The following is an 18,410-nucleotide window of genomic DNA, read 5'->3' on the forward strand; positions in this document are numbered from 1 at the left end:
CCCATCTTGGCACAATTCCTGTGTCCATTACCCCTCACCAGTCTCTAAATATGGTACAAGGTGTGATTTTTCACAGGGACCTCATCCTTCAAACTGATGAGGAACTTCGGGACAATCTCGGACGGCGGGGTGTTCACTTTGTTCGCCGTGTTCAGAAGGGTCCTAAAGATAATCGTATTGATACTGGTGCCTTTATCCTGGCCTTTGAAGGGGATACCCTTCCTGAGAAAGTTAAGATTATGGTGTATCGTTGCGATGTGAAGCCGTACATCCCACCTCCTATGAGGTGTTTTAAGTGCTTGCGTTTTGGCCACATGTCTTCTCGCTGTTCTCAGGACCCTCTCTGTGGTGACTGTGGACGTCCACTCCATGAGGGGAGTCCCTGTGTTCCCCCTCCTGTATGTGTAAATTGTCATGGTAGTCATTCTCCACGTTCACCAGATTCCCCAGTATATAAGAAAGAAAAAAAGATACAGGAGTATAAGTCCCTCGATCGTTTAAGCTACACAGAGGCCCGTAAGAAATATGCACGACTGCACCCTGTGTCCATGACATCTAGTTACGCCTTGGTTACATCTTCACCCCTTCCTCCCCCTTCCTTACCCCCATCCCGGACCCCTCTCCTCCCCCCCTCCCCTGCGGCTCCCACACCTTCTCCTCTGGGCACTGCTCCCCCTCCCCAGCCGGAGAAGTGTCCCACTCCTTGGGCGTCTGCCGGTCAAGGGCGCCTCTCCAGAGATGCCCCTTCCCGGCACCTTCCAGGTCAAAGGTCTGCTGCCGCGCGGCGACCGCGAGAGCCGCGGGCTGTGGGCCCGCAGGTCACCCGGTCTCTCTCTGTTCCTGATATTGCTGCAGCTGGCTCCTTTATGCCACACAGCCCTCCTCGTTCTCAGCCTGAAAAGAAGAAGAAACATAAGTCCCGGGACAAAGAGCCTCTGGTGTCACCGGAGGTCCCTTCCCCGACTTCACAACCGGATTCTGACCTGTCGTTCGTGGATGTCGCCCCCTCCTTGTCGGTGATGGGTGGGGACCCGGCGGTATGACTGGTTTTAGCGTGTTCCGCCCTCATTTAACCCATCATTCTGTGGTTCTCCAATGGAATTGTAATGGCTACTATCGTCACCTTCCGGAATTGAAATCCCTTCTTTCGTCCTACTCTGCAGCTTGTGTGGTTCTCCAGGAATCTCATTTTACTGATGCTCACTCACCGACCCTCCGTGGGTTCCGTGTTTTCTGTCGAAATCGGGTCGGACCCTTGCGGGCTTCTGGTGGCGTTTGTACGTTGGTCCGTACAGACATTGCTAGCACGTGGATTCCTCTCCAAAGTACATTGGAAGCGGTTGCTGTTAGGGTCCACTTAGACCCTGCAGTCACAGTTTGCAATCTTTATCTCCCTCCTGACAGGACACTCACACCTGCTGCCTTAACCACCCTTCTTCAGCAACTTCCTCCTCCCTTCCTCCTCCTTGGGGATTTTAATGCTCATCATCCTTTGTGGGGCAGTGCTCTTCCATCTCGACGAGGTCTTCTTATAGACCAATTTATTGCAGACCACGACCTGTTGCCTTCTTAATGATGGCTCCCCTACTCATTTTAGTGCTGGTCATGGTACCTTTTCTGCCATTGATCTTTCTCTTTCTTCTCCCTCTCTCCTCCCTTCATTACAATGGTCGCCACACGACGACCTTTGTGATGGTGACCATTTCCCGTTGATTATCACGCTCCCTTCCCGCTCCCCGATGGACAGGTTACCTCGTTGGTCTTTCCACCGCGCCGATTGGCCTCTATACACTGCACAGGTCGAGTTTTCTCCCTCTTTGTCGGGTTGTATTGATGACGTCCTACGTGACGTGTCTGACGCGATTGTTCGCGCTGCTAACCTTGCTGTCCCGCGCTCACCTGGACGATTTCGTCGCCGGCAAGTCCCGTGGTGGAGTACGGCCATTGCCATTGCCATCCGTGATCGCCGTCGAGCTTTGCAACACTTCAAGAGGCACCCATCCGTAGCCAGCCTTACTACCTTTAAACGCCTTCGCGCTAAAGCCCGTTATTTAATCAAACAGAGCAAGCGGATATGTTGGGAACGATTCGTTTCTTCCCTTGGTTCCACTGTCCCTCTGTCACGGGTATGGGCTACACTTCGCTCTCTCCAAGGTTGCCATCGGCAGTCCACCCTCCCAAGCCTTCACCTCCCAGATGGCATTTGTACGGACCCATTAGTTCTCGCAGAACATCTTGCGACCCATTTTGCAGTGGCATCAGCGTCAGCCTCCTATCCAGCTGCTTTCCTTCATCAAAAACAGCAGGCTGAAGCTCTCATCTTATGTTTCACCACTTGTGAGCCAGAATCTTACAACGAACCTTTTACTGAATGGGAATTTCTTTCTGCTCTATCTTCTTCTCATGATACGGCCCCTGGCCCAGATTCCATTCATAACCAACTGCTTCAACATCTCAGTGCTCCACAACGGCAACATCTTCTTCAGGTGTTTAACCGTATCTGGCTCCAGGGTGACTTCCCTTCTCAGTGGAGGGATAGCATTGTGGTTCCTGTCCTTAAGCCTGGTAAGAACCCCCTATCTGTTGACAGCTATCGGCCAATTAGTTTGACCAATGTTGTTTGTAAGTTACTTGAACGGATGGTAGCCCGTCGGCTCACTTGGGTCCTCGAATCTCGGGATCTATTGTCCCCTTACCAGTGTGGCTTTCGAGAGGGACGATCTCCAATCGATCATTTACTTCACTTGGAATCCGCAGTTCGGCAGGCTTTTTCCCAGCGCCGCCATTTGGTTGCAGTGTTTTTTGACCTTCGCAAGGCCTATGACACGGCCTGGCGCCATCACATCTTACTAACCCTTCATCAGTGGGGTCTTCGGGGCCCACTCCCGATTTTTATCCGCCAGTTCCTGCTCCATCGGTCATTTAGAGTTCGAGTTGGTACTGCTTTTAGTTCTCCACGGACCCAGGAGACGGGCATCCCACAGGGTTCTGTCTTGAGTGTCCTTCTTTTCCTCATTGCTATCGATGGACTTGTGGCCTCTGTCGGTCCCTTGGTCGCTCCTGCCCTGTATGTGGATGATTTCTGCATTTGGGTTAGTTCCTCCTCGATGGCATCTACAGAACGGCAGCTCCAGGTGGCTATACGGCGTGCCTCTGCATGGACCCACTCACACGGGTTTCAATTCTCTCCTTTAAAATCGCGGGTGGTCCACTTCTGTCGCCGTACTACGGTCCACCCTGATCCAGAGCTCTATCTCGACGCACAACGATTGCCTGTGGTCCCACAGTTTCGTTTCCTGGGTCTTCTTTTCGACAACAAGCTCACTTGGCTGCCCCATATCAGACTCCTGAAGGTAGGATGTTTCCGTAAACTCAATGTCCTTCGCTTCCTTGCCCACTCCTCTTGGGGTGCGGACCATTCCCTCCTCCTCCGTCTTTATCGTGCTCTCGTTCTGTCTCGTTTGGACTATGGTTGTCAAGTTTATGGTTCAGCTGCTCCTTCCACACTGCACGTGCTGGATCCAGTCCACCATCGTGGTATCCGTTTGGCCACCGGTGCCTTCCCTACTAGCCCTGTTGATAGTCTCCTGGTTGAAGCTGGGATCCCCCCCCTTTCTGTTCGGCGGTCCCAGCTTCTGGTGTCTTATGCCCTCACTATCCGTTCTTCTCCCACTCACCCTTCCTATTCTATCCTGTTCCCAGACCATGGACGTCGCCCACCCGACTCCCGCCCTCGGGCGGGTTTACCGGTTGGACTGCGCCTTGCGTCTCTTTACCGTCATTTTCAGCTTCCTTCTTTGTCCTGTCTTCCTCGCTCCCTCCCCTCCACCCCTCCTTGGTTAGTTCCTCGGCCTCGACTTCGGATGGATCTCCGCCGCGGACCGAAAGATTCCATCGCCCCGGTGGTGTTCCGTACCTTTTTCCGCCAAATTTTATGGGAGTATCGGGATGCTGTTGTTTTTTACACTGATGGCTCTAAATCTGTTGATCATGCTGGGTATGCCTTCACGTCCTCTGTTGGAACGGAAAATCATCTGCTGCCACCTACATGTGGGGTGTTTACTGCGGAATTGATGGCAATTTCCCGGGCCCTTACCTTTATTAAACAATCCCAACACAATCGCGTTCTGTTATGTACGGACTCGATGAGTGGCCTTCTTGCTATTGACCGGTGTTTTTCGCGCCATCCATTGGTCTCTGCCATCCATGACCATCTCGCTGATATTCACCGTGCTGCTTGTTCTATTGCCTTCCTTTGGGTCCCTGGCCATGTGGGTATCCCGGGTAATGAGCTCGCTGATCGTTTGGCTGGGGGAGCAGTTACTTACCCCCCGTTTTCCGTAACCCCTCCTGCAGTGGATTTACGGCTTCACATCAAATCCCACTTCGTACAGTCATGGGCCAATTCTTGGGAGGCTACTCCACTGTCTAATAAACTTCGTGCAATTAAGGTGACACCGGGCCCATGGCGTTCTTCCTTTCGCCTCTCCCGAAAGGACTCGACTACACTGTGTCGTCTCCGCATTGGCCATACCAGGCTGACCCATGGTTTTCTTTTGCGTGATGAGCCACCCCCGCTTTGTGGTTGTGGAGCCTTCCAGTCAGTGGCCCACATTTTGGTTGAATGCCCCCTTCTTTTAGCTCTGCGTGTTAAGTACAGACTCCCCCACACTTTACCTTTGATGTTGGCTGACGATTCGCGGATGGTCTCTCTGGTTCTCGGTTTCCTCCGGGAGAGTGGTTTTTATTCTCAGTTTTAAAGTTTTTAATCTCTCTCTGGTGTTGGGGCAGGGCGGTGCGTGTTTGGGTTTCTCCCACTGTAGGCAGTGTTCAGAGATTCCCGGTTCACCTCCCTGACTGGAATCCTCTTTTCTTCCCCTTTTACTCTGTTTTTACCCCTTCTTTTTAAGGCTTGGCTAGTCTTTCTATTCCCATACGTACTTTCTGCATTATAGCAGTTGTACCTTTTAAGTCACAGGTGGTCTTGCTTATGCTGCATCAGCATAGTGGTGGGTTCGTTTCTCTTGCCAACTTCCCTCATTTGTTTTTACCAATGACAACGTGACTGCCCTTTTACGTTTTTCCCTTTTTCCGTTTTATTGTTCTGACTTTTCTGAGATGTCTCGTTAGCAGAATGGAGTATATTTGAAACAAGGGACTGATGACCTCGCTGTTTGGTCCCCTACACCTCCAACAACCATCTACTGCTCCACTCTCCCAGCCTCCCAATGTCCATGGCACAGCCTCCTGATACTGCATCTAGCAGCCCTATCTTGTCCTCACCATATTCCTGCACACTCTCACATGCCTCTTCCCTGCTATCCATCCCACTCCCTGTCCCACACCTCATCCATACCTTTACTACCAACCCCAGCTAGATTGATGCTCACCACAGACACGGTTGCAGAGACGCTTTACAGCCTGGGTACAACACTGGCAGTGTGTGTTTTTATTTCTACATCTGATAAAGGACATAGTCTGAAAGCTGAGCATTTCTAGCACTATTTCTTATTGTACCAATCTGCGGCTCAGTGCCTCCTCTATGTGATGAGTAGCAATCTATCCTTTCTGTAAAATACTTGTTAATTTGATTCCACTGAGGGAAAGGTTTCATGCCTGGTTCTTTTGTTGAATCAGTAGGTAATTCCTTGCTGAAAATCAACATTACACCATTCACCTTCTCCACTACTTTTTGTCACATATGGACTATTTCCTGTTGCCAAAAATGATGCAAGCCAAAGTGTTCAAGACTTGATTTGATCGGGTACACTCACATGACTATGACTTACAAACCCGAGACAGTTCCAAAAGAATACTTTTCTGGTGCCATGAAGAGATTGAAAATTCATGTTAAACAATTTGTTGCATAATTGTTAATTTGGTGTTTCCTCAGGCCAAGCATTAGCTGATAATTCATACATTTCATTCATTTGAATATTCAACCTTAATTGAATGTTTCTAAAATACTTAGCTTGTAGGTAGTTTCTTTTATCATGCTGTTGTAACTAATTCTCCAAATAGTGGGAGCATTGAGTAGTTGACGGGCACACAAAGAAGAATGCAAACTTTGCTAGCTTTTGGACGAATCCTATAGTGTGATTTGAGTGCGCGCATGCGCCCCCTCTCTCTCTCTCACACACACACACACACACACACACACACACACACACACACACACACCTGTGCAGCTACATTGCGCTGATTTTGCTGGGACTGCAGTTTGGCTGGTGGACTGGAGTAAGGGGTTATGTCAAACAGGGCAGACAGAGAGAGAGAAGGCAGCGGGAAGAGGGTTTAGGCAGGGGAAGCTAGTGGTTCAGAAGGAGGCAGCAAGTGTGCAGGATAGCAATGTGGCAGGGAGAGGCAGCAGGTGCATGTACACCGAGGCTGATGATTTTTGTGCACTCCACGAAAATGATGATGTAAATTTGGAGGTGATGACACAACAGAGGAGTCAGAAACTGTTGGGTAGAGGGTGCGGGTCCAGGGGGTTAGTGGAGATTGAAGACAGAAGGATTACGGGAGCAAGGAATATGTTTCAAGGATAACTCCCATCTGCGGAGTTCAGAAACCTGGTGCCGAGGAGTAGGAAACAGATGGCTCAGGTTGTGAAGCAGCCATTGAGTTCTAGCATGTTGTGCTCAGCAGTGTGTTTCACCACTGGTTGGTCAACTCTGCTCTTGGCCACAGTGTAGTGGTGGACAGCTAGTCGGTGGTCATGCTCACACAAAATGCTGTACAGAAATTGTAGGAGAGCTGGTATATGACATGGCTGCTCCCACAGACTTCCTTGCCTATGATCGGACAGGATAAACTTGTGGCAGAACTGAAGTAGGATGTGGGGGGCAGAACTGAAGTAGGATGGGGGGGGGGGGGGGGGGGGGATGAACTGGGGAATTCTTGCACCTGGTTCTTCCACATGTACTTTACTCCTTTGGCAATGCATTGGGAGTGAGAGTGGGATAGGGATGTTGTTTGGGTCGTAGAATACCAGTTTACGAGGAGTGGTAAGGGTCATGGACAGGATGTTCTTGATTTCTGGGCATGATAGTAGATAGTCGAAACCCTGGAGAAGGACTTGTTCAGTTGCTTCAGTCTGGGATGATGAGGGAGGTACTCCCTTGCAGCTGGTTCTTGAGGGTTGTGGGAGCGTTAGGGGTGTATAAGGATATGGCATCAGAAAAGTTTGCTGATTAGGCTTGTGGGGTAGTGCCTGTCTGTGAAAGTTTTTGTGAGACATTCAGCCTGTTGGGCAAGCAATTCTCATCACTCCACAGGTGCTCAGGGGTAGCATTTTGTGGTGGAGAAAGGGGACAGCTGTCAAAATGCAGATGACAGTTAATGGACTTAATATGGACAGAGGTACAGATGGAGCCGTCAAAGAGGTGAAGGTCAATGCCAGGAAGATGGTATGCTGGGCTGAAGCCAGGTGAAATGGATGGGGAAGAAGATGCTGAGGCTATGGAGGAATGAGGATAGGGTGACTTGGCCTTGAGGCCACTTCATGAAGATATCAATAAAACTGAACCGCACAAGAAGTCTAGGGTTTTGTGAGGTGTAGCCGCCGATGATCTGAATCATTGAATACTTTTCATTGTTAATTATTGTGTTGTTTCCCATGAATTGGAAAAATGTGGCGTTTAATCAACATAAGTTCCTGTTTTATCCTCTGTACAAATATGCCATTGTTAGTTCCACCTCCATTGAATCTGACTGAAAAATGGATGTTGAAAGTAGGCTGTTGTTAGTGATGTAGTCTACAGTTCAAACACTTTACTTGCACTTAGATGTTGGATAACCTATTGTTTATGGCCTAATTGAGTTTCTTCTATTTAAATTATGCATGGATAAACAGATAGCCACTGATTACACTTGGTTGGTGCTCTATAATGTGGTTGTTCGCATGCAGTAATGTAATACTGAAGTAACTATTCACAAAAGTTCAAGTGCGGTGAACAAATCACTAATCAAAATTCTTACATCACTGCCCTTAGATCCAACCTTCAAATAGGTATGAACACGATGTGGACAGTAATTAATGCTGGTCATAGCCTGGTCCTATTGTCACAGTTTGTATTAAGTATTTTTGGATGATTAACATAGTCCATGAAATTAATTACACATTCACTGATCAATTAATCATTTGAAATGTCAGCAAACACAGGTATTACTGCTTCTAAACTCAACACAGATTGACTAAAAATGGCTTCCAACATATGCTTTTTATAAATTTACAATAATTAAAACTGGAGTTAGCTGCTGTTGTTTACAGGATTTTTGTATGCTACAATTAAAGATTTGCATTTCTGAGTAACTGAATAGTAGAGGGCGATTCTTTTTCAGAAGGACTTTTGGATAATACAATAATATCTGTTGAATTACATTGGTTAGTTTGCCTAAATATGGGATTCTATTTCACTAACGATGTGTTAACTAGGGATCACACTTACTGTGAAATATGTTGCTAACATATTTTCATGACTGATTGTATGAATGCTTTAGTTATTTATATAGCTTTTTCATATATTTTATCAAGAAGTTAGTAATTGTGTACATGTTTGCAGAAAAACAGTGACAATGAGATTTGAAATTACTGACATTTTGTAAATAACACAGTTGTTGTGGCAGACTAACTAGCTCATTAACTTCTGAAAATCAAAAGAATGTAATAAACAATAAAGTTATGTTGGACAAACCCTGAGACAATCTTCAAAATCTTTAGATACTGGGAACATGCCATATAAATGACAGAATTGAAAATATCATGAAATTTAAAAAAAAATAATATTTACTTCGGCGGGGAGGGGGGGAAGAAAGACGTAACAACTGGAAGGAAGCTACCAGCTTTGTTACAGTTTTTAGTTGTTTTGATAGACTAATTTTCATTGATAACAAGGTATCTTTAATTCAGCATATTCTAGTATGATCCCTTTACCCTTTGCCTGAAACTGTCACCTTCTTCCTTTCTAATAACTGTCTTGTCCCAGTTTAAATTTTCTATTTTTTTGTTCTTTGCTGTTTGCAGTATCTTTGTTAAATATTTCCCCTATCATTCATATCTGTAGGCAGAAAGACCCAATGTCATTTGAATACACAGTCAGCAATGAGTTACTAGAATCAGCCACAACTGTCAATCATCTAGCAGTAACTGTCAGGATCAATTTAAAATGGAATGGCCACACTGATGTAGCTCTGGGGAAGGCATTAAAGAATCCTCTAAATAACTGAGGTGCCTACTATGGAAGCCATGGAGGTCACTCTAAATCAGCATGTTAATGAGTATTATTTTCAACAGCTCCCTAAATGCTGTCACAATAGTAATACTCAAATTTTAATAGCTGCCAACAGGAAATACTTTGTTTGTAAAGCAGCTAGAGACTGTTAAAATGAGCTCAGGCAGACTGAGCTGGAGAATCATTGTTGGGGAGACTTTAATATTGATCTTGTCAGATAGTTCTGAGCAAGGCTGACTGGACTTATTGAGATCCAGCTATGGATTATGTACCACAACAAAGTTCCCTACAATGACTTAAGGATGTAGTGCAGCAGCCATTGTCATTTTCTTTTTATGTACTGCACCACAATTTGGATATAAAAGCAGTAGTCCATGGTTTATCTGACCATGTTGGTCAAATGTTGACAGTAAAATATACTGATCTGTTACATCCTGATCATAGAATCACAAATGATAACTCAATCACAATATTTAGACAGAAAATATGGGAAGAACATTTGGAAGGGGTTTATAAAACAGACATTATAGATGGAAAATTTAACTCTAAAACTTAATTTAATTCTAAAACTAACCCCAGAAATGAGGACAGGATATGAACACCTCCTGGGATTAAAGTATCATGTGTTGAGAAAAGGGAGCTGTTCCTAATACAAAGGACAAGCTGTAGTCAAGAATTGAAATACACAACTACCACAGGTATTGCCAAATCCTCCAGTGTGTTATTGAAAAATTGACATACATGCACTATACTCAAAAAATGAGACACTCCAAAAATAAAACAAAAAGTAATTTGGGATATTATTAAACCAAAATAGTGATGCAAATGAAACTGAGTCCTCAGAAAACAGCTGTGACAGAACCGATGACACAGTAAAACCTTTGGTTACCAAATACAATACAGCAAACATTCTCCCCACTAAGAAATATTCAAATACATATTCAGTAGATTTACTTCAGTTGACACTGCATGCACCACCTACAGACATACATTTCAAAAATGCAACCACTAAGGACATCACAAAATTCATCAGATCAGAGAAAAGAAACAGCTCTGCTGGTTGTGGCGGTATTTCTAGCAGGGTCCAAGATCTTGTGCTGACTTATAGGACTGCCTGAAGGCCAATGTCTTAGGATATAATTTGAAACAAACTTAAATACGCTGTGTTGACAATACCTGTCAAACTGAAGATAAACAAATCACTTTAGCTGCCGGTCCACTTTGGTTTTTCCGGTCTTTTCCAAAGTATTAGAGAAGGAGGCTTTTGCTAGAATACTGCTACTGTCTATATTTTGAACAATTTATAAAAGACTTTCTGGTTTTTAAAAAAGTATAAAATAAAAGAGAATCACAATATGGTTTTAGGACAAAAAAAATAGTTTACCAAAACAGAGATCTTTTCTTTTCTAAATGAAATGCTACAGGGCCTAGATAGGCAGGAACGTCCCTTGAGCACATTCCTAAACTTAATCAAAATCCTTCAGTACTAGCAATAATGATAAATTTCTTAGTAAGATTCTGAATTGTGGTATTAGGGGAGCAGCACATAACTGGATTAATTCATACCTCCAGGAAATAAAAAAGCTCATAAAGGTAACACATTAAATAAATGGTACACTCAGTACCCAAGACTGAAATCGTTTAGATTATAGAAAATGATTATTAGATTAATGGAATGAGTAGACTAAAGATCATCATGCAGGCAGCTATTTCAAAAAATTAAATACTACCACTTCTGTGTAATTATGTACTGGAAAATGTAATTATTATGAAAGAAAAATTTAACGGTAACAGTCCACATGCCACATGTAATTAATCTGTACATAGCTAACACACAAGTCACGTAAATGATGTACATGAACAACAGCCAAATAGAGCACTATTACAAAAAGGCATACTCCATCCTGACATCAAACTCCATAATGCATTACCCAAATCCACAAAAATAATAACTGACAGAAGCAATTTCATATCAACCATGAAGGATTTTGTGGTCAACCACCTCTATACAGTAAAGGAGTATATTAACCAGAGAGACTTCCTTCATGCCTTCCAACATGGATTTTAAAAATCTCAACTGTGGGAAACCCAAGTCATATTTTTCTCACATGATATACTGAAAGCCATGGATCAAGGCAGTCAAGTAGATGCAGTATTTCTCAATTTCTGAAAAGCATTTATTATCAACAGTGTGATTATATAGGGTAGATAAATTTGTGACTGAATTGAAGATATTTTGGTTGGGAGGGCGCAGTAAGTTATCTGGGGTGGAGAGTCATCAAATGATGAAGAAGCAACTTCAGGTGTGCCCCAGGGAAATGTGTTGGAACTCTTGCTATTCTGTAGTGTATTAATTATCTTGTGGACAATATTGGTATTAACCTCAGACTTTTCACAAATGATGCAGTTATCTGTGAAGAAGTACAGTCTGAAACAAGCTGCACAAATGTTCAGTAAGATTTTGATAAGGTTTCTGATTGGTGCAAATATTTTCAACTTGCTTTAAATGTTTGGACATGTAAAAATTTGCACTTCATAAAAAAACACATGCTGTCCTATGACTATAATATCAGTTAGTCAGAGGTGGAATTGGTCAACTTATACAAGTACGTGGGTGTAACAATTTGTAGGGATATGAATGGAATGATCACTTAATGTCAATCATGGATAAAGCAGATGGAAACTGCACTTCATTGGTAGAGTTCTAGGAAAGTTCAGTCAGACTGCAAAGGAAACTGCATACCAAACACTTGTACAACCAAACCTGGAATATTGTGGGATCTGTATTAAATAGGACTAACAGGGGATACAGAATGGATACAAAGAAAGGCAGCCTGAATGGTCACAGGTCTGTTCAACCCATGGGAGGGTGCCAGAAGATGCTGAAAGAACTGAACTGGCTGATGGTTGTAGGTAGATGCAAACTTTCCCACGAAAACCTACTTGGAAAGTTTCTAGAAGAAACTTTAAGTGATGAATTTAGGAATATATATAAGTATCACTCCCTTAGAGAACACATAGACAGGATTAGACTAGCATATAAATTTGAATAATCTGCACTTTTTTTCCGCCGAATTCAAGGATGAAAACTGGGGTGTGCAGATTAATTATAATAAGGATGTTACTGCTCCACCTCCAACAACAAATCCCATTATACGATAGTGATGTCGTGGCCCCAGTTCTGTGATGCGTCAGTAGCACATTAGAAGTAAAGTATTAACAGTATGTAAAGTAGTTGTTATGGCTACAAGCTCTCATTATTGCTCATACACAGCTAAACTTAAAATTATTGAAGAAGCAGAGAATATTGGAGACTGTGCAGCAGGAAGAATGTACAATGTGAGTGAGGATTGGCAATAAACAAAATGCAGTTTCCAGAAATGAGTGGTAATTGCCAGGAAATTCCTTTTGCTTCACCCCTCTTCTTTCCCTTTCAATCTTTCTGCCTGAAGGAGGAGCCACTGTCTCTGAAAGCTTGCCTAATTATAACCTTTTATGTGTGTGTTCTGCCGCTACGTGGTGATTAGATTCTTCATCTGTGTCTGGTATTAGTTATAGAACATCTGGCAGAACATCTACAATACATATAATTTTGTATGAAAGTTCTAGTAGAATGTAAATACTTTGGGAGTAAAATTCTGTTCCTCTTTCCTCAAAAAATAGTGTGAAGAGTGAAGTATGAATATAATATTGGGACCAATAACAACAACCTACAAAGACTTCTAGACTTTAAAGTTAATACAGAAAGGAGTCAGACATAAGGATACACACACACATTCAACAACCTACAGGGGGATAATAAATCTCGTAAGTGTAATGGTGGTTAAGGTGGAATCAAAATACTTTCTGTTGCGCAGTTACTCCTGCTTCAGTGAAGAGTATCTCCACTGAAATTTCCAGAATTATTAGTTTAGGTTATTGATATTATCACTAATTCATAATTTTAAATCATCTCATTTTATTACACTTAAATAAAATGTACATTTTAACTTGTTTCTGCATCTCAGAAATCTGTCCGTATTGTATTGCACTTAAATAAAATGTATGTACATGACTTCTTTTCATGCCCCAGATCCATGGAATACAACAAATGTTATATAAATCTTACCCCCATCTTTGAGTAGCAGTAGCTCCCGAAGAACCACCACTCCCATCAAAGCCTTCCACCAATCCTAGCTCCTAGACCCTGCCTTACCCATCTGCTCTTATCCCACATCCACAGGAACTTCCTTCTTGCTCCATAAACACACTGCTCTGGAACACCTGCTTCTGGCTCACAGCAACATTGTCAACCTTCCCTTTAAATGCTTGACCCCTGCAGAAGTCTCATTCCTCTCAAAAGGCCCAACTCTCAGCTGTGATCCCAGGTCTGTCTATGCTGAACTTGTCACGGACTTGCGTACCTTTACTTGTTTGCTAGTTTACTACACTAGCCAGAGGACACATTGAAACTTGTATTTATCAATTCTCCCTCCAGCCATGACCCTCCTCCATCATTCGTCCTTGTGCACCCCCACCCACCCCCCTAACCCTTCTCACAAGACACACATACAAATCCGGTAACCTTCCAGGAATTCCTCTCCCATTCATTTTCTTTTCCAAAATACCTTCTCAATGAGTCCAGTATCACATCCATGAAATAGAAAATTAAATATGACCTAAAACCCAATTCTGTCTTTGTTACTCTTTCCACTGACAAAGGTCTCAATCTCTATAACCATGAAATACTGTGTGATTATGTGGTTGTGTCTCAGCAATTTTCTAAAGTCATAAGCAGCAGTTATCCAGATATGCTGATAACCTTGCCAGAGTCTTTATAGACAAATGATATTATGCCCATCCAGCTTACCAACAAACCTGTCATCATTGCCGATCACTCACCAACCATTACTCCCAGTACCAGCCGGGCCCTGAAAAACGGAACTGCAGGTGCAACACATATCTTTTCCATTACTTCCTACTATATTCGAGGAATATGTATTTCCTCTCCAGTTGATGTAGGTGCTGTGTCTCCCATCAAGAGATGCTTAATAAGAAATAATAAGGTACAGGAAAACAAGAACAAGGGTTTATTAAAACCACAGTAGAGATATTTAATAACAAAGGAAAACCCTTCTCAATTAAAAAATAATACATTTTCCTGTACACTAACAGGCATATGGCTGGAACACACAGTGAATAAACATAGTGGGGTGTGAACACTATGCCATGGCTAACCGCTAATGATGGTGGTTTAGCATTCGGCATAGTTGGCTGACAGGTACATCTCAAGATATCACTGGAAAAACAAGGCCCCACTGTGGTGGTTTCTGATCAGGCTCTGACTTATGGGCTACTAAGAGCCAGCACATGAATTGGCCCAGAGCTCCAGTGAAGTGAACTGTCAACATGTTGTCTTGCGTCGTCCTATGTAGTTGGTATGCAAAGAACTTAGGTCCATGGCACAGTGGACCTCTGGTGTCACTTGTCCTACTGTCTGTGGTTCTTTTTGTGATCAACACAGTCCAGGGAGGCAATGCCTTGTACATATGCAAACCCATGATGCATCAGTGTCTGAGGGGTTGCCGATCCCTTTAGGTGAATGACAGATATGTAGCAGTAGGGACATTTATGAAAGAAATTATGTCACATACCAATTTTGCTGCAATACCAGGAAACATCTGAGCAAATGTAATAATTAACTGGCTGGAATATGCTGTACATGTTGAAATTCAATCACTTCAACAACTGGTTCAGTATCCTTATCCCTTCTCCTTCTGCATTAACTCCTTTTAAATGTGCAGGTGGAAACTGTCTCCTTCCAGAACATCCTTCATTCTGGCAATCCCCCTGGTCTTCAATACCACTAATTCCCATCTTAGCTATCTCCTTTCCAAGCCATTGCCCTCACACTTTCCACTCCTGCCATATTCTGTTCCATTCCTCTCTGTCCTGGTGTTGCACTGTCCTCTCCCTAGTCTCTCTCTCTCTCTCTCTCTCTCTCTCTCTCTCTCTCTCTCTCTCTCTCTCTCTCTCTCTCTTACCCTCCATATCCTCAGTGTTGAGTTCATAATTTATCCTCATTATACCCCTGCCACTTCAGGCCTCCTTAGTCCCTCTCACTTACCTCTCAAATCTTGTATACGCCTTTCTTGACTCTACCAGGTCTTTGACTGCATTTTTTATGCTGTGAGATGAGGGATTCTTACCCAAAATATTACCCCCATCCTCAAAGTGGTATTCTGTCACTCACTCACCCTATACAATATTCTAGTCTATTACCATGCCACCACTGCTCACTGTTCTGCACCATATGTCATGCTTCTTTGGATTATCCAGGTACAATACCAGTCTTATAAATTAACCTTCTACTTATTGCAGCCAATACACCAAGTGTAATGAAAGTGTAATGAAAGCTCCATGGTAAAGGATTAACTCAATTGGCTCTCATAATAGCGCAGAGGTAGACGACTTAAAATGACTATAAAAGGTGTTTGGTTGATTGGATACTCAGGAATACTTCCAGGATTAGTTACTCTTGTGCCTAAGTATTGAGGGAAAAAAAATTCTAAAATTGTAGTAAAGGAGGGAAAAATGCCTTAACTATGGTTTTGTCCATTTGCTGTATTATGTTACACATCGTTTGAGAATGGCTATACAGCCAGAGGGCGTGTTGCCGTGATGAATGCAAAGTAAAAGGATATTTTAATTTTGCTAATTATGTCTAATGCAGCAGATTATTATCATTCAGAAATTTTTTTTCATCTTTGGTCTCTGTTTCATCTAAAAATGTTTCATTATTAGTAATTCACTTTTATTTTTTGTAGGCCATCATTTACTTATTCTCTTTGAATTCTTTTATAACAGGTATCTCCACTTAAATCACTGTTGCGAGATGATCTCAAGCGGAAAATAACAGTAACAACAGCACGGCCAGGAAGCCAACCTCGCTGTAGTCGGCCTCTTGCACCTTCTCCACATCCTGAGAGCACAGCTTCATTGCCGTTTGGGCTTCGACAGGGGTCTGGGTTGGGAACAGTGAATGGTACAATTACATCGACTGGTACAGATCAACCACCAGACTCTGCAGCATCAACAGTATGGCGCCCAGCACCTCTTCGGCGCGGCACAGGAATTGGCACTCCGTCATCGGCCCTTCAGTGTGTATTTTGTGGCATTGCTTTTCCTGATCAGACATTATATTTCCTTCATAAAGGCTGTCATTCTGACAGCAATCCATGGAAATGTAATATCTGTGGGGAACAGTGTTCAAATGTTTATGAATTTAATTCTCATTTACTCAGTAAGACACATCAATGAGGTCAACCACATATGTATCTGATACATAGAGAGTGGCATATTTTGTCTTGTTGTTAATGTGAAAGTTATAGTTGTTATTGATTTTACTTGAATCATACATTTGCTCCTCATACTCTGAAGTCCTGCTGTTAACATTTTCAGGAGAGGGAGAGGGCAAACATTGACTCTTAATAAATGACGAATATGGTATTGTAATGACTGAGTGGTAGGATGATTGAATATTCCACATCTTTTACCGTCCATAAACTTATCATCCTTTATTAAATGAATTTCTCTACCCCCTCCCCCATAATCCCTCCTCTCAAAAATTCCTTTTCTGATTACCAGTCATTGCAAAGCCTTACTTCCTGTGGCTTTTTCATCTACAAGTTAATTTTTTAATAAAAGTTTTAGGCTTATACATATACATCAGTTTAGTACTGTGTAATCTTCATTCATGTTATTCAGTTAGATAACCCCTAAGCAATGTTTAATTCTTCAGCTCTTATGCAAATATACTCTGCATACTTCATTACACCGAAGTTGTTGATTGTCTGTATAAAAAAAATGTGCCACCCTCTACAGTACATATTCATACCCACAGTTTAATATTAAAACTGTTGGTTGCTTTTTGGGAACACAGTGCATTATTGTTAAGATTCATTTAATAATTCAATTGTAGTTCATTTCCCAATTTATTCATCTGAGCTTAACATTCCACATATAGTAGAAATATTTATAGTGCATTATTTACATAAATGTATATTCTATATCTATACAACCCTTTGCACAATAAAGTTTAATATATTACTCCTCAATTGTATTTATATGGCATATGTACAGTAAGGGTTTAAAAGAAAGTATGTGGTTGTGACAAAATGCAAGGCTAGTACACATATATACATATATATTTCTATATTTGGGGAATTTGAGAAGTACAAAGTCTTATGTTACAATTGAGGCTGTGCTGAACTATTTATATTTAAGAAATGTGAGTCATTTATTTGGAAATACTATGTTGTACCTTTTATGTTTTTAATATTTATTGATTTATTTATTTATTTATTTATTCATGACACTCTGGGAGATGCACCAAGTGTGGTAATGCTATTAATTTTATAAAACACATTTTATTTGTAGCAAAGCTACAAAGAATTGCACATTTAAGAAATACAGGACCATTTGGAAATATGTGCCTTTGATTTTTTTTAAGAACAAGAGATAGAAATGAAGTGAAATTACATTTAAATGTCATGTGTTTTGTGACAACATCCGTCCCCTTCAAAACAAGTCCAAATATTACGCTTCTTTGCTATGAGCAAAGATTACTACATATTCTATATTCTACTTCACAGGAAACATTCCTCTGCTTTGAAAATGTAATAAAATATATTTGTTATACTCTTATACATTCCAAGTAATTAACTTGATAAACTATCATATCATTTCTGAATTTCCCTTGTGAACTTCTATTAACATTACTACTGCACACAGTTTTATAGAATTCTTATAATGTAGGGTACAGCTACTGAGTGTCGGAAATGTCATGGTTACTATGCTGAAGTTAACTGCAACTTTTTGCTTTAGATACATCCAGTGAAAACTGCAGAATAGACTGTAATGAGGGTAATTAACTTCAGTCCAGTCAGAATCATTACTCAATCAAGTGACAGTTGAATTCCATATTATGTATGCCTCGACCACTCTGAAACTGATGAATTGTCAGAAAACTTTACTAATATGTCTTTAATCTGTATTGAAAATTGTCATTATCATTTAATTATTTTTGTCATGTTCTACACTAATACTGATTTTTCAGTAGTTTCACTGTCTCTCATGTCATATATTAAATGAAAATTTGCAGTAAAAGGTCCCATGAAATGCTTTTTTTTGAAAGAA

General features: G+C 42.0%; 1 protein-coding gene across 1 annotated transcript in view; it reads left to right on the plus strand.

Moving 5' to 3' along the window:
• LOC124607181 (zinc finger protein sdz-12) overlaps positions 1-17,005 on the plus strand; it is a 70,714-nt gene extending 53,709 nt beyond the window's left edge. Inside the window, exon 5 of the mRNA XM_047139398.1 lies at positions 16,080-17,005. Coding sequence (XP_046995354.1) covers positions 16,080-16,532 — 453 coding nt within the window. The 3' untranslated portion in view covers positions 16,533-17,005. The remainder of the gene's footprint in view (positions 1-16,079) is intronic.
• Positions 17,006-18,410: the final 1,405 nt, after the last annotated feature.

This window comes from Schistocerca americana, chromosome 3 (assembly GCF_021461395.2).
Source record: "Schistocerca americana isolate TAMUIC-IGC-003095 chromosome 3, iqSchAmer2.1, whole genome shotgun sequence".
Taxonomy (NCBI): Eukaryota; Metazoa; Arthropoda; class Insecta; order Orthoptera; family Acrididae; genus Schistocerca; species Schistocerca americana.